General features: G+C 32.2%; 1 protein-coding gene across 1 annotated transcript; it reads right to left on the reverse strand.

Annotated features, from left to right (window-relative positions):
• Positions 1-3,521: 3,521 nt before the first annotated feature.
• LOC134695910 (uncharacterized) lies at positions 3,522-12,146 on the reverse strand. The gene is made up of 6 exons (XM_063557393.1): positions 12,073-12,146; positions 11,232-11,476; positions 10,243-10,453; positions 8,894-9,013; positions 5,534-5,665; positions 3,522-4,896 (listed from the first exon to the last, which is right to left on the reverse strand). Exons 2-6 carry the CDS (start codon positions 11,453-11,455, stop codon positions 3,577-3,579), a joined length of 2,007 nt encoding a protein of 668 aa, XP_063413463.1. The 5' UTR covers positions 11,456-11,476; positions 12,073-12,146; the 3' UTR covers positions 3,522-3,576.
• Positions 12,147-17,338: the final 5,192 nt, after the last annotated feature.

The following is a 17,338-nucleotide window of genomic DNA, read 5'->3' on the forward strand; positions in this document are numbered from 1 at the left end:
TTAATCCATGCGTCGTTCGGTCACGCGTTGTCTTATTTTTTATATTCAAATACGGCGATTAGTTATACTATGATTACATTCAGGTTGTATTACAGTAAAAAGAACAAAAGGCTTTTATACGAGAACACACAAAACACAACATAGAAAACTAAGGACTGAGCAACACGAACATCAATTTGGTTTTCTCAGGTGTTCGGAAGGAAATCAGATCCTGCCCCACAGGTGACACCAGTCGTGTAACTCCTGTTAGTACACACCCAGCAATAAGAGTAATTTGGTAAGTCATATTCTGGAAAAAGGTGTCGGGATTGTAGTAATGACATTATAAGGAACAATCCACTATCATATTTGATGACGTCCGTAAAATTCACGAATCTATCAAGGAAATCAGGAAAAAGATGCTCTGATAAGATAAAGGTCAGGATAATTGATATGATTTATCATACAAATAGTGGGTGAACTAGTGACAAAATATTACCTCCCCTGTAAACAGTGCGCTCTTCTGACTAGAGGTAATCGGTAAAGAAAAACGGACGATGCTGTAATTGTATAGCTTGTTGAAAATGAGCTAGCACAAACAAATTAAGATGTGTCAACATAATGTGAATATGATTACGAATCAGGTAAAATATTTATTGTTAAGTTTATCACCTCATTGTATCATCATATGATAGGTAAATGCGTGAATTTTTGATTTTCAGTGTCGTCAGGGTTCAAACTTGTAATCATGCCATCCTTTCATTATTTTTTTTAAATACTATCCAATGGTCGGAACACCTTGATTTTCTCCAAAGTAAAGTTGATTATGTTGCATGATATATATTTTTATCGGTGGAAAGAATTGATATGCAGCAAAGATTGGCAGTTTTTAATTTGTGCTGCTATGTGAAATAAAGGGAAGTAAATTATAGTAAAAGAAGGCGCGCTTTTTCAAATAGTAAACAATTTAATTCAGATGCAGAGTATTTTGTTAAATGATGTAGAATATCTAGAAACTTGCTAGAAATTCATCTAATTTATAAAAAATATACAACATGACATACTGAAATCTGAAAAGGAGTAAAACCTAAACACCATACCTTGAACAAATTCAGTAAAAAAGGGAGGGGGGGGGTAAAATGTTACGAAATTCGATTTTATTTGTCGACAGCCAAAAGATGATTTGACATGCAACTAACTACTTTTTCAATTTCATTTTAAATTAAAATTTACTTCTTTTTTTTGGTCTCTGTTCATTGTGGTCTAATATTTTAAGATTCTCTTTGGATTGCCAAATAAGATTATAATCATCTAATTGAATGGTCTGTTTGGAGGAAGACTGTAAAAAAAACAGTTCCGGATGGCCCTTTCAACTAATTGCTTAACATCAATAGCGATGTAAGATTAAAGTGTTTGATTTAGCACAAGTTTAGCCAGGTTTTCCTTGTAATTGTGGCAGAAAAAATACTAGACACGTCACATGGTCATGCTTTGAAAGGATATCAAACGGATGTTTTATGGAATGACGTCTCTTTCATACAGCAAATTTTAATTTCCAATATAAACTCCGAAAAGACAAGAGCATAGAAATGTATACCAATAAGAAACATTCCTTGTGTATAAAATCATTCCAAAACTTAAATGTGTCATTAGTGTTGCATTATTTATCAGTAGAGATAATCAGATTCCAGTAAGATTGCCTAACTGAAGGTTTTTGTTGGTAATGTTTTGTAATTGACAAGCTGGGCTGTGCAGGTTGCCCGGCTGCCCCTTTCAGTGTGAGACAATATTTTGTTTATTGTAAACAAAATCACTGATTCAAGACTGGAGCGGGCCCCTTTTATGCAGTTAGTGCGAGTCCCTTAGGTTCCAACCATTACATGCAATACGGGGGGAGGGGCAAGATTTTGTTTACCGAGTCAAACATATTTCCTAATAATAATATATTGAGATTTAACATATACCTTGCTATATGTAGTGTTTATATTAAAGTATTGTCAACAAAATTCAATAAATTTGAAATCATAATATTGTTTAAGAAAAACCCTCACCCCCTGTACATCATAAAAGTGCATAATGTTCTGTAACACACGTGCATGATTAATTCGGATAACATATTTTCTATTCCGATATAATAAGAATTCGAAGGTTCATATCATTTACATTATCTTTAAAAATTTCTTGGATTTTTTTTTACTATCAACGTTGAACCTCGAGGTTACATTGTAGTAAAAACAAAATCCAATAAAAACGTTGAATGTAAATGATATACACCTTTAAAATCTTATATTGTAGGACTCATGTTGTTCAAATATAATGTGTTGATCAATTATGTAATGATGATTTTGATAAACTTCACATTAATAGGTAATCTTTCGCGTATATTGATTACATTCTTTCGAGTTGTCCCAACGATATACTTGTCGGTGTGCTCGATCATACGAATTTACCGACATTCATATAGACAAAATGACACAACTTTGAAAAATTCTTGTGACGAAACTACATTTCGGAACACGTTAAAAATTAGATACTTAGAAAGCTATATTATTAAGGTTTGATATATATTTTTTTCATAAAAAAAAGAAAAATATGCAGTCAAATCTGGCAGTTTTTTTACACGTCCCTATGTTGAACAATAGGTTGTTCAATTAACAGCATGTTTGGAAATTTAAAAATCATATATTAACAAATTTAGCTTTAACATATACTTTATTTATAGTGGTTGTATAAAAGTTATATAATGGTTTTGTGTTTTAAGAGATATTCATCCCTATAAGCCTGGCACCTTGCTAACTCTTAACACCACTGGGTCAATGACACTGCTGGTGAACGTTTCGTTACTATGGGAATCACCATCCGAGTAGTCAGAACTTCGGTGTTAAGTTCAATTATATGGTCAATTTTTTATATTTACTGTTTTCAAAAGTATAAATTGTTCGAAATACTAACGATTTTCTTATTCCAGTCATAGATTACCTTAGACGTATTTGGTACATTTTTTTGGAATTTTAGTTCCTCAGTGTTCTACAACTTTATACTTATTTGCTTTGTAACTGTTTTTGATCTGAGCGTCACTGATGTGTCTTATGAAGACGAAACGCGCGTCTGGCGTTTTAGATTATTAGCCTGGTACCTTCGATATCTATTTATGTGAACTAAATATAAAGGAATGTAAATGTACTGAACTAAATTTTTACAACCATATTCTTTATGTGGCCTTCTCAAGTCAGCAAATTGTCGGTGAGTGATTGTGGTAGGGTCTTTTAAGTCATGTTTGGTTTGGATTTGTTTAGCCGACTATACAATATGATTTTTCTTATTGTTGACGGCATATAAGGTTATCTATAATTGCTTACATCCAAACCACTCTTAATTAAAATAGTTTCTCATTGCATAACTCAACAATCTAATAAAAGATCAATATCATGAATATTTCAACGTCATCTGCTATTGTGTTGTTTTATTTACAGTATGTTTTATGACAACACATTAACACTAACCAATCAATGCATAATTTTGAAAATTGTTATATATTTTAGAAAAAAAGATATACCATATCTTGATTAGTAGCACGCATACATCAAATACTACATTTTACGCTTCTGTTTGCTCTTTTCCCTTAGTTAATTGTTGCGGTATTTTGCTTCTTTCAGTCGCTTTATCGAATGTTCTTTTAAGTGTGTCTGTATGGCTTGGCATGCCTTCAACTAGATTCTCCGGTTTGCCGTAGTATTTTGTGTTGAACATTTTCGTGTTGTTTCTTGAGATAGACTCGCCCAAAAAAGATGTCGACACCGTACGGTTTATGCCATTGAATCTTTTCGTTTTATTGTCACAATTTGGAACATCTCTTTCATTGGGTTCTCTATCGTTCTCTTCAATCATGCTTTGTGATTTCAGTAAGTGTCTCCGTCGACTTTGAAGTAAGAAGTTTGCGTTGTATTTATCATCGTCAATCATTTTAACCACATTCTCCTCTGACCTCATGAACTCTGCACATTTTGATTTGGTTCTTTCTCCAATGTCCGATTTCGAATTGTCCGTTGGTATTTTTTCTGTCGATGCACTGAAATTCTTATTTCTTGATGTATCTGATAAAACATTTGGACTTTGATTTGCGCCAGTTTTACATGTTTTGTCAGAATCGTACTGGGTATTTAAATCTCCAGAATAACTTTGGTCTAACTTCGCAGTTTTTAAAACTCCTCCATTAACAACATTAGGACCTGCAATGTTTTGTTTTGTTAGCTTGACCCCGGTTGATTTGAGGTTTGAAAATTTCTCTTTAGAGTGCTTGCTGACCACTCCCGCATCGTCTGTACTATCTTGCTGTTGTAATGTCTCAGCCTCACACATATTATAGTCATCATCTGGTTTTCCTTTGTTTTGCCTAATAGATTGGTCCTTTTTTGAACTATCTTTTAAGTCAACAATAATATCGGATATTTCTAACTGGTCAGTGACAGTCTTTTCATTTTGAATATTTTGAACTTGAATACTTTCACTTTTTGTATTATTGTTGGTGGTTTGGCTTGGAAAAGTCACATGGTCATCGCTAGATATTGATCTGCATGCTAATGGTGGTGCAATGACATTTTCAACAGACTTCTTTCTAGCAACTATTCTATCATTTTTGGGTTGGATATTCGTCTGAACCGATCCTTTTGCTAAAACTGGGCCATCAATATGTAAAAGAAGAACAGGCCAGACAACATATTCAACAATAGTTCCCGTTCTGTTATATTTGTTGAATTTGTTGGAATCCATGGTCTTGTTTTCGATATTTTCGTACTCAATAGCCATAGGTGGATCTGAACAAACCATATACCAGCACAATTCTGAACATTTTCGTACGAACTCTTTTTTTGTCCCCGATGTTGTTTTGTTTAATGAGCCATAGTCATCATAACAATTCTGAAGATCAAACAAATAAACAAATGAAATAAGTTTGACATAAGAAGAAAGAAGTGAACCCTTTAAACACAATAACATTTGAATGAATCGACGAAAAATTAAAGTAGACCACATTGTTTTCACAATGAATTATAAATATATGCATTTTGGAATTCATGTTTTGATAAATGGTCCTATTAATACATTGGTTGCAATGAATTACATTGATTTCTCAGTTGAATAAAAACCGATATTTTCACTTGTGAAATAAACGTGGTTATTTCACTCTCTGACGTCATATAACAATAGGCGTTGTCAAGACGTCAATAACGTCGGATCAAAACAAATTGTAAATGCGTAGGAAAAACATATAGTTCCTTACATTTTCTACATTAATTTCATTAAAAAAAAGCCATTTGACGATGTAATAAAAAGTATAACTTATCGCCGTATTTGAATATCAAAAATAAGACAACTTGTGACCGAACGCCGCTATGGATTAAACTCGTGCTGCGCACTATTTTAATCCATGCGTCGTTTGGTCACGCGTTGTCTTATTATTTTATATTCAAATACGGCGATTAGTTATACTATAATTACATTCAGGTTGTATTACAGTAAAAAGAACAAAAGGCTTTTATAAGATTGCAATATATACCTTCTTAACTGAATCAATTAATGTTGAACTACATTGTCGTTGTTCTTTTGCATTCTGAAGAAATAACTCCCTTGCCTTTATCAAAACTGCATTTTCTTTCCCTTTCTGGTCATATGCATTGATTCGTTGATTCTATATTTGAAAAAATAATACTCTTTTCATAATAACTGATTATTACTATATCAACGACTGAACTATTTAGATAAGTGACATAATTTGTCCTAGCTAGCTTAGGCAATGTGTAACAAATTAACAAGTTACACTGTTACAAATTTGAGAAAAAAATTACATGAAGCTTGAATGATTAGGTTCAATGATTTTTGTACCATTACAATTTAAAAAAAAATATAGCTGACTACGTTCTATAAATCAGAAATTTTTCTTTTCATTATGTTTTATTGCATTATAAGGCTAACTGTGATATGTATGATAAATTTGACCTAAAGGTAAGATATTTGTAGTCATTGTTCAAATAATGTTGATAAATTAAGTTGGAGTCACAGATAGCATAGCATGTGATATTCATCCTTTACCATGACCTATCATGGCCTTAATGGCTAGTAGTTGGTCTCGAAGAATAGAATATTACCTTTTTTTTGGATCAACATAATTTCTAAGTTATGATATTTAATATGTGGTCTATTGTCTTTTGACTATGCAATGACATGAAAAAGAGGCGAAAGATGGTAGAGAGACCTTTTAACTCATATGTCTAAGATGAACTGATATTGCAGGGCTTAAAAAAAGACCAACAAACGAGAACACACGAAACACAACATAGAAAACTAAGAACTGAGCAACACGAACATCAGTTTGGTTTTCTCAGGTGTTCGGAATGAAATTAGATTCTGCTCCACAGGTGACACTAGTCGTGTAACTCCTGTTATTACACACCCAGCAATAAGAGTAATTTGGTAAGTCATATTCGGGGAAAAGGTGTCGGGATTGTAGTAATGACATTATAAGGAACAATCCACTATCATATTTGATGACGTCCGTAAAATTCACGAATCTATCAAGGAAATCAGGAAAAAGATGCTCTGATAAGATAAAGGTCGGGATAATGGATATGATTTATCATACAAATACGTTTTGAATTTTGTTTAAATGTGTTACACGTGAGGTCGTTAGGGGAAGGAATAACATTTTTGTTCCTTTTAATATTAAACATGACCATATGCACCAACTGCAAATTATGTGTTGTTAATCATTGCGCCTGATATTCCTTGTATATATACGCCCCGATTAAGGAAGAAAGACCCTTTTTTTCAATTTGTCGAACACCTGTATCATAGGGTGATCAATGCAGTTTTCAGATGATATTATTCTTCAGTTTTCAATGTTGTGTCATGTGTACTATTGTTTGTCTGTTTGGTTTGTTTTTTTTCATTTTTAGCCATGGCGTTGTCAGTTTATTTTAGATTTATGAGTTATACTGTCCCTTTTGGTATCTTTCGTCCCTCTTTTATATAAATGGCACGTATGTACATGTAATGTTCAGCAATCAGATTTGGATATATCGTACCACATCAGAGACATTTTATATGATCCTGTGACGATTGATGAACGTATCATGTTTCAGCCCTTTGCTTGCCTCCGATCTTTTACAAGTCTGTGCATCTGCTATACATTAAGGTACACAGAAATGAGCATTAAAATTTTGTTTACCCGTAAGGACGTGTAATAAGAAGTTGTGCTCATTGAAACTGATTACGCATGTTTAATATGGTGAATACGTATGTGCTCAACCACGCATTTGATTCCAATTTCACATTTCATTGAATATTGAAGTGTGATAGTGAAAACACCAAGACAGGTTGAATTTTTTGCTTTCGGTATTTTACAAAGATGAGGTGGTCACATCAGCTCAAAACTAATGTTGATAATAAGCGATGTGAATTTTTCAAATTATATTGCATATTTAAGTTTTGATCTCGATTAACATTGGTTTGGAATAATTATACTCGTAGCCATATATCACTTACAAAAGTTCTTTTAACCAGTGCTTTATTTTCTCCTTGTACGGTCTTATTTATAGGGTTTGATTGCCATTATTATTTTATATACATATGAAAAATTTGCTTTACAATCTGTCGATACCTGTACCTTGACATTTCACAATGCCATGTTTTTCTTTGACTGTTAATGACGTCTTTTAAACACTTAATCTATTGGGTGTTGGATGTGTACTGATTTATACTTTAGTCTTAGATACATGAATGATTTTATTAGTTGTTATAAGCTTTGAACTAGCTGATATTGTCTACAAGTTCCCACATATCTGTAATGAGAGTCTGTTTGTTGTTTGATGTTTAAGAACACAGCCACGTCCACTCTTTGTTTTTCATTTTGAATCCATCTGACAATTTAAGTCATTTTTAACTTATTTTTATAGTTGTTTTCCATTGTCCAAGGTTAGGAGAAAGTTGTTGTCTTCCAACTTGCAATTGTGTAACTGTCCAAAGTGATTGACGTTTATTGCTGTGTAACATACTAGTTTTTCATTTTTGTGTACATACATTCGGCCGTTATTATTCTCGATTGAATTGTTTAACATTTGTCATGCCTTTTTTTTTATAGCTGCCTTTAAGTAATGGGCTTTTCTTATTGTTTAAGACCGTACGGTGCAATATAGCTGTTAGTTTCTTTGTCATTTTGGTCCCTCGAGGAGGATAGTTGACTCATTGGTAATCCTACCAAATCTTCTTATATTTATATTATCTTCTACAAATTAAAGATGAAACGAAGACAAGTACCAAGGTTAATCATAACAATTTAGGATTTTTTAATTTTGTTTCAAAGATGATGTGTCGAGTGTTTTTTAACGTTTGGTATCGGTTTAACACATATGATTTTTTATTTAAAAAGGTAACAACGGTTGTCAATAAACAACCATTATTACTCGATTTATGTCACTTGACTGGGGGGAGATTAGCCGGTTCGCTCACAATAAACCATTCCCTCTACAGATAGGTGTTTTAGAATACACTCATCAGTGAAGTGTTCAGTCATTCTTTTGTAAATTCCTTTGGTGACACTGATAGGTGATTAAAATCATTAATAATTATAACGGCAATCTTCCTTATCACACACATCTTCAAATAGACTGTTTTTATGCAACTTAAAACGTAAACTCCGCCCGATCAGTTGAAATAACATTGGTAATACACTTACATGATTACACAGAAAACATGATTTTTAGAAGATGTTTTTAAATTGACCGAACAAACTTTAAAATCTACAGCTTTGCAAATAACATTTGAGTATGAAAATTTGAAAAATGCAAATGCCATTGAAATATGCATAATTGATCAATTGACCACACATCATTTACAGTTAATCATTATAATATTAATTCACCTTTTTGAGTGTTAATTCTTTCACCCCAGGAAGATGGAGTATGCTAACAAGTTCCCATACTTTTTCATGCATTAACGTGTTCTGTGAATTGAATATTTCAGTGCACTTCTTATAACACCACTGAAAGAAAATGAAAAACAAAAAATAAGTTTCCCTTTGCTGCTATCCAAATAGTTTGGTGTTTTGCTTCAATTATTCCGACTGTTAAAACAAATCTTAGACAAATCAATATTATGAAACTGCGAATTTGGTTTGCTTGACAATGCAAAACTATCTACAGAGTAAGGGCGCTGGATGTAGGCAAATATAAAAGTCACCAACCAACACACAACATACGTTAAATTCATTCCGTATTTATTTATTATATACAATAGTCCGATTGCCAATTATTGATTTGTTTCTGTTATTACACGCTTTTTAAACAAATTACTTCCCTTTGTCAATCGTAGACTGTTTCCATACCGGACAAAATTGGCTTTAGCCAATGCAAAGCATGACGAATTGAAAGTGACGTATCGGCGGTTTAACTAATTTCTCACGAAAAATTATTTTTGATGTCAAAATTATTTAGTTTAACAACAAATTTATGTTATTAAAAGATTTGAAAACCTTATACATTACTCACATTACGCACAGGTAGATTTGCTCTTTCTGCTACTCTCCATTGTAAATAAAATTAATGTCCCTCATAAGGGAGACAACTTTTTTTAGGGATGTGTAATTACTGGGTCAATTACGGGAATTGGCAAAAAGCCATTTAAAAGTACTAATACCAATAAAAGAATTAGATTTTTGCACTTTCTTAATTACAGAATATAATATGATACAATAATTAGAGGTTGCACTTTGTAAATACAGCTGTTTCTCAAAACACACCTCTTTTGGGGAGATCTTCAATATTCATATAAAGTTAATTTTGTTTATACACTGGTTCCCAGTTATGCTCTCTGTGTACCATCTCACAGAGACATAACTTGGGAATGTTACCAGTACATTTACATGTGCATATTGTTTACATTGAGATCTGTGATAACTTTTCATTCAAGGTAGGGGTAGTTAAGAAAACAAGTGTTAGTTTAAACTCCGAGAAGTTCAGGGCATATAAACGTTGAAAATATGCCACACAGCCCTATATTTTGACCTTTCAAAAAAAATGTTGTGCAAATGAACTTTCAATTTTAGGATAATTTCAGACCTTCATAGTAAAAATGGTTCAGTTTGAGCCGTAAAAGGAGTTCCTATGGGAAATTGCATTGTCAATATTTACAGAAATGCAACCTAGAGATCGTCGTTTTTTTGTTTTTTTTAAATAAAGATTTTTGGAGGCGTAACAATAATCTTATAATTACATCTACAATTTTTAAAATATGTTTCTCTGGTGTTTCGTCTTTGTTATCCTGTTTTTCGTTCTTTTGAATAATTTCTTCAAAGACATCTGTCCATTCATCTGAATACAAAGAAGCCCAACGTTCTCCTATTTTTGCAGGTCTGTTAGGATTACCAAGATCAGTGATGGCTGGATTTCCTTCTGTAAGCTTTTGACCGGCCATTTTACTTAGCCTAGAACAAAAAATATCATGGTTAGCTCATTTTATATATAGAAATTAATTTCGAACAGGGTGCACTTGAAATGAAAATATTACAGAAAAGTGTTTCCTTCTGAAAGTAAAATTTATTGTACAAATGCACAATTAACGATCTTTATGATAATATCGTTTGTTTCTGAAAACTATGCCGTTACTTTCTTTAATGTGTTTTTAAGTTGCACACTTGATGACATAATTATATTTGTACATACATGTAAAAAATGCATCTGCCATTTAACATGGTAAGTATATAAACGTCAAATGGAAAAATACCTCTCGGCTGCTAATAACAGATCTGCATTATAGAGAAGGATACAGGAGGACCATTCAAACTTACGAGTCGAAAATATTTGCCAACGCCATGGCAAAAACAAAACACACACACACGGATAGACAGTACAACAAGCTCAACAATGAATGCAAGTAAATTATACATCTCCTTTTCATTTTCAAGTAGACCATATGATCAAATCTTTTCTACATCGTTCTTTATTTAGCCTTTTAACTTCTCTAATATATGCGTCATGGATTAGTCTTTTATACACAAGTCGCGTACAAAATTATAAGATAAGTTTATATGATGAGTTTTAAACTCGTTTATCTTACGAAATATTGACCAGGACGGAAATATACATGTAAAAACTGCTAGTATTGTTTTGTTGATTTATGTATCATATTCCTTTTGCTTAGTTTCCTTTTTACCTACTCTAGCATTGGACTCTTGGTTTCTTTTGAAATACAATAATATATACCTCGACAAAGCCTCATCTTTTTCCTTTACTAAAACTGCCTTTTCTTCCTTCAACTTTTTGTTCTCTTTGGTAAGAATATCATTTTTATTACTGACTTCAGTTAAAAAATGATCGTTCTTTTCTAATTTCTCTTTTAAGTCATCAATATCCTCTAATGCATCAGATTTAGAACCTTTTTTAGTAGCTTTGTCATAAATTTCTACCACACGATCCTCATTATCCATTATGGGGATCTGGTTTCATTACTGTGATTTGAAAAAAAATATGAGTATCCATGTATATGTATAACAAAGTAAATTACATCGAAACTTATTCAAAACAAATCAGAAGGTATTGCGATGACTATTTATTTAAAATTAGTGGACACTGTACATATGTTATTGGAATGAGGTCGATTTAAAAAAAAGATATATTAGGCAATATGTTTGTTCATTTAACTGAAGACAGAATTAGAACTTTGCAATGTCATACTAGAGCACATGACACATTACATATAAAACTACCAAATTTCTTTGCAAACAAACCGGATCCAATAATCAACATAATAAACCATATCAATTACTATTTATATCTTGAAAGTGAATCTCACATTTTGAAAAGAAAATTAGAAATACTGACCAGTTTGGTGGGGGAAAAGTATGAATGCAAATAGCTAAGATTAGTATTGTTACATGCAAACTGAAAATAAATCCATAGATTAGAAGAAAAAAACATCATACTTGGAAAGAGCATTGGAACACAAAAGTTGAATAAAAGAAAAGAGAAAAGAGACTAAATTGAAATAGAGTAGTTTTTCATTATCCTACTTAAAATCAAATCCCTTTATCAAAACGAAACTTACCATATTTGAAATAAACGCAAATAAACAATCAGGTTGTAATTCTAATATACAACAAACTGACAAGGAAGTAAAACTATTGTTGTAAATTGTTAACACGATGTAAATAGGTCCAATCGGTAAAAGTATTTACAGCCGATATTTTCTCCTTGTGGAGATATTCTATGGTAATGAGCCAGTAAATATACTACATTTATTGCATTAATTATGTTTGTTTACGATACGCACTTATCAACATGCATAAAATAATAAATATGTTACTAAAAGTAAACGAACATCCTTACTTCAAAACAAGAATTTCAGTAACTAGGAATTCGGGTATATAAATATATATTTTTTGGGACAAACAATTGCGAAAATTTGGCGTCTATTAAGCTGTGTGCGAGATGTTTTTACTCGCAGCCACGTTTTTTTTTTTTAAAGGAATGGTAATATGTTGATGCTCCAGGAGAGAGTTTCACAATCTTTTGCAAACAAATAAACACTAACAACAACCCTTTCGGCGCTCCAAATGCATCCTAATGCCAGTATAAAAGTCTGCTCCTATCCAACATGCAATTGATTTTAAGTCTAAATTTCCTGCGCTTCATCATCTGTCGTTACAATATATGATATGAAATAGAACGAACATAGTATACAGGTAATGACTTAAACCCAGTTTGATTCACACACATCATAAGTGCTTAACGGGATTTGTACTATTTGTACAAACTTACAAAATTGAAATAAACACAGTTAGGGATTTGTCAATCCTCTGTCCTTCTGTGTATGCAATTAAAACGTGACTCGCGTATTGCAGACCTCTACATTAACATTTTTCTAACTGGTCGGACAAGTTGCAAGAAAATCAACTAATATTGCAAACCAAGTTATTATCCAGGTGTCTAAGGAGACGAATTTGAAGCAGATAAAAATCTTTTTTTTCTATTTATGAAATCACATATGTAAAAATAAACATTAAGTCGCTCTCAATGATTTTCTAAAGGAAATTGAAATAATTGGACACAGATTACGAAGAGAACGCAATATTCAACACTGACTGCAAGCAATACTGTGGATTCATTAATATTCGTTGGATACCAATTTTCGTGGATTTCGTGGGTACAGGAGAACCACGTATTCCAATGTTCAACGAATAACAAATTTTCTAAAGGAATGAGTGTAGACTTTGCCAAAACCACGAAATTAAATATTCACGAATAGGTCAATTTTCCTCAAACCATGAAAATGGATACCCACGAAAATAAATGAATCCACAGTATAGTTTCTGAGTGATTAATATAATAAATAACACAATTTTGACTACTGCACCCGAATTTGTGACATTTTTATGTATGTTTTGCTACACATTGTTGTCAATATAATGTGATTTTACGCAACTCTCATACAAGTGGAAGGTTCGATTGCTGTAAAACCTTGTTTAATCCACCATAAGAAAATACGCATGTACTAAGTCAGTAATATGGCTGTTGCTTTTTCATGTTTTAGTGTGTTTAAGCTTTTGGTTTTGTCATTTGTTCAGGGAGTTCAGTCTTGAATTTATATACTTGTGTTCGGTATTTTTTTTTTATTAGAATTCTGCCTTTCATTAATTACAGCGACATGCCACATGAAGACTGATTTTGAATTGCGTAAAATTATAGCATTCTTACGCATGTATCAGTTTTGTAAAATTACTTGTTGCACGATGACATCAATATTTGTTCAGAATTAAAGTCATATACAGTAAACATTGTAGATTGTTACTAATAAAGAACAACCCGAATTTCAGTAAAGACTGTCATTTAATAGATATCAGTAGGAAGCTTGATTACAATCGCCACGCACACAATTATTACTTACAGTTGAATGTTAAATATCTTAAACTGTTAAATATCAAAATTTACTAGCCAATAAACAGTTATTTCGATTATCACTTTACGTACAGTGTGTATGTGTGTTTCCTATACTTATATATACCAGGAAGTCAACTTTAAACTATGTCAAGTGATAGATATACCAGACATATGTGTACAAATATAGATATATAATTTATGTTATATATTACACAGCTTGAAATATAAGTTCGTTCAACTGTAATTCTCTTTTATTGTTTGAAAATGACAGGTAATAGAAAAACTTAGTTCACACTGTATGAGAGAAAGCTAAGAACATGAAGAGTTTGAAATATTAATAAAATTTAAAAAAACATCTGATACATGATATTGATATCGTTCAAAATATATAAGATTTGGATTGGAACGCAGAATATTAATGAAAAAGCATGTTTTCTTTAAAATTATTTTTCTTGGATAACGTGTTCTAGTGATGTACATTTATCACGGTTTTATTCCCAAATAAACTAGTGTATAAGGGGTAAACGTGTTTTTTTAATTGATGTTCATTTCTTTCCGGATATCTAAATGGAATATTCATGTTCAAAGAAATTATAGTTTGTATAACATTAGGTAGAATTGTAGCGATTGCTTATGAGACAAACACCAATTATAGACTAACAGAAGATTATATAAACACATATTTATCACCATATATATCATGCAAAAAAATGCTTTTCTTGGATTTTCAAGAGTTTTAATTAATGATTTTTGAATAGAGATTCTACAATTACTAATAAAGATATTCACTCAAAACATTGACAGGCAATATACCCCGTTCGAGTTGTGTACTTCAGCGGAAAAAAATGTTAGTTAGGCTCGCCTTTAAGACGTCATTTACAAAATAGAGGTGATCACCTTTATTTCTGTAATATGAAAGTTCGTCAAGCGTCTTTGTGGCCGTGATTGTGCTGGATTATTTCGTAGGTACCAAATCACTATTCCCAAATGACAACAGTTCTGATTATCAATTATCATAATTAAATTTGTCGAATATTTTTTGTAGTATAGAATTGTATTTTTCAACCGTTTGCTCAACATGAAAATAAATGCCCCTTAATGAACGAATGATGTTCACTAAAACATAAGTTTTTGACAGAGTTCCAACGTACCCGAAAGTGGTCTATTTTTTGGAGATTGATAAATAAAAGCCAATTGATCACAATTAGAGTTCCTTCCAGTGCCATTAAAGTTAGTATCGTGTATGAACACCTGTCGCTGCAAAGACTGCTACGCATCTCCTCTTCCTTCTTGTTGGAACATAAGTCGGAGTTGATCATGGGTCAGAATCAGGATTTTCCTTGACGCACACGTTTATCCAGTGTCTGCATATTCAATAAGATTCAGTTCCACTGATTTGGAAGACCAAGGTAGCAAATGGTTAAACTCGCTGTGTGAGACCTAGTACTGTCTTGCTGAAATAATTCCCTCTGTCTGTCAATAACATGATTGTTGTGAGGATGGAGAGTTCCGTGTCTTTCTTTGAGCTCGTTGAATTACCCGGAACATGTATCTTTTAATTTTTACGGTCATTGGAGATAGCCGCCCACATCATGACATTTCCTCCACAGAAACTATGCACTTCTTTGATTCACGAGCATGCCAATTATTCGTTCACGCAACGGTAGACATGAGGTCCAAGGACACAGTTATCGTCCTTTGGTTTTCGTTGTCTACGAATATAGTCCCTAGTGTAAACAGTGTATAACTTGCATGTCTTATTTGATACACTTTCCCAATTTATTTCTTGATATTAAATGCATGAAATATCAAGTAGGGGGATGTAATTACATGTAAAAAAAAATTGGGTGCTGAATCTTTATGTTAAGAAGTAAATTGGTCCAGTTCTAAAAGGTCAAATTTTAGCACGTCTGAAGCTGTCAAACTGAATTTTACACCCCCTTAACACAGAATTGTCAATATTTTGAGTTAGAGCTGGTAGAAGTTTCTATAATTTTGATATTATTTGTCTCACTGGTAGTACACTACACTGTAAAAATCTTTTTGAGAAAGAGCAGGTGCGATTTTTTTAATTTGAATTTATTGTCTAAAAGAAATGCACTACGAAATAACTGTGTTCTCGGGCCTAAGAGATGGATTCCTGAAATCTAGATTCTGTACTTTGGCAACTTTCCTGAATGATTTGCTGGTTTCAGTTTGTCAAACTCAATCAAAGTAAAGGATTTACATCTTTGGTTTACAGAAATTCTGTTAAAATGTGCCATTTTGGCATTCTACGGCTATAATAAGCATTTTAAAGCAGTTTACATTTTATGGCTAAGAGGCATGCTGACTTTCTATCTGACAGCTTTTTTGTTCCTGATATTTGTGTTTCTATGATTAAATCAAATTTAATTAACCATTTGTGAACTCTGGATATAGAGAAAAGTAGATTATCACAGAAAAAAAGTGCAGATATTTGTATTCACGGCCATGGTTAAACGGCCTAATAGATGTATGTAAAATGTGAAGAGCTTTGTACATCAAATCTGTAGTCCATCACAAATATTTCACTAAATCTGTAAAAAAAGCACTTTATTATACTCAGTACACCTTACTCCTTTCATAGGCTACCATTTTTTTTCTCTGTATGATAGTAAGTGGTCCAACTTTATGCCTATTAAGGCTAAAACTAAATGCAAGTTTTCTATTGAAAAGTGAAAAAACTGGCCATCAGACCATATTGTTTCTAAAAAAATTAAATGCAAGAGTCCTTTTGCAATTAGACTTCTTGTATCATAACGCCTTAGCATAGAAATGAGCAAAAAGTTACACATTTTCATTTCTAATAGCTTCTGTGTGCATTTTTATATGTCAATATGGGCTACCGCCTAAATCGACTCTAAATAATTCTCAGTACTACATGGCCCAAGACCATTTTATACTCATGTGGTATGCTTTTTGACACTTTTCTATACATTTAAAGTACATTTTATATATATGAAAGAATAAATTAGGCATAAAAAACTTCAAAATCTTCAAATTGGCTGAGAAAAATGCATATTTATATAAGGCGTCCCTAAATTGGAAAATCTCTATTTTCAGGCATAGGCTTATATAAATTTAACTTTGGAATGATTACATTACATCTGATAAATAAAATGAGTGTTCAGATGCTTTTAATACTTAATATTTGATATTCAAGAGCATTTAAAAAGCAAATTTTTGCAAAATTTAAAATTTTAAGGCCAAAATCTTGACAGTTGAAGATATTTGATTTACACGTCAAAAATAAACATTCAAATGTCTATATTAAAATGACCCTAGTGTCTCTAATATATGTCATATGGCCATGAAACTTGGCAACCTATCTCACAATTGCCTAAGCTTAGGTTATGCAAAGTTTTATAAAGATTGGTCAAGTCTTTCTGTCCTATTAGGTCCAAGGACACAGT

The sequence above is a fragment of the Mytilus trossulus genome, chromosome 14, assembly GCF_036588685.1.
Source record: "Mytilus trossulus isolate FHL-02 chromosome 14, PNRI_Mtr1.1.1.hap1, whole genome shotgun sequence".
Classification (NCBI taxonomy): Eukaryota; Metazoa; Mollusca; class Bivalvia; order Mytilida; family Mytilidae; genus Mytilus; species Mytilus trossulus.

What these genes read in the sequence shown, in the direction of transcription:
- LOC134695910 (XM_063557393.1), bottom strand. Translation starts at nt 11,455, where the DNA reads ATGGATAATGAGGATCGTGTGGTAGAAATTTATGACAAAGCTACTAAA. An exon ending in AAAGATGAGGCTTTGTCGAG is followed by an intron (nt 10,454 to 11,231) that starts GTATATATTATT and finishes TTTTTGTTCTAG; the next exon opens with GCTAAGTAAAATGGCCGGTC. An exon ending in AAGAATTAACACTCAAAAAG is followed by an intron (nt 5,666 to 8,893) that starts GTGAATTAATAT and finishes TTTCAAATATAG; the next exon opens with AATCAACGAATCAATGCATA.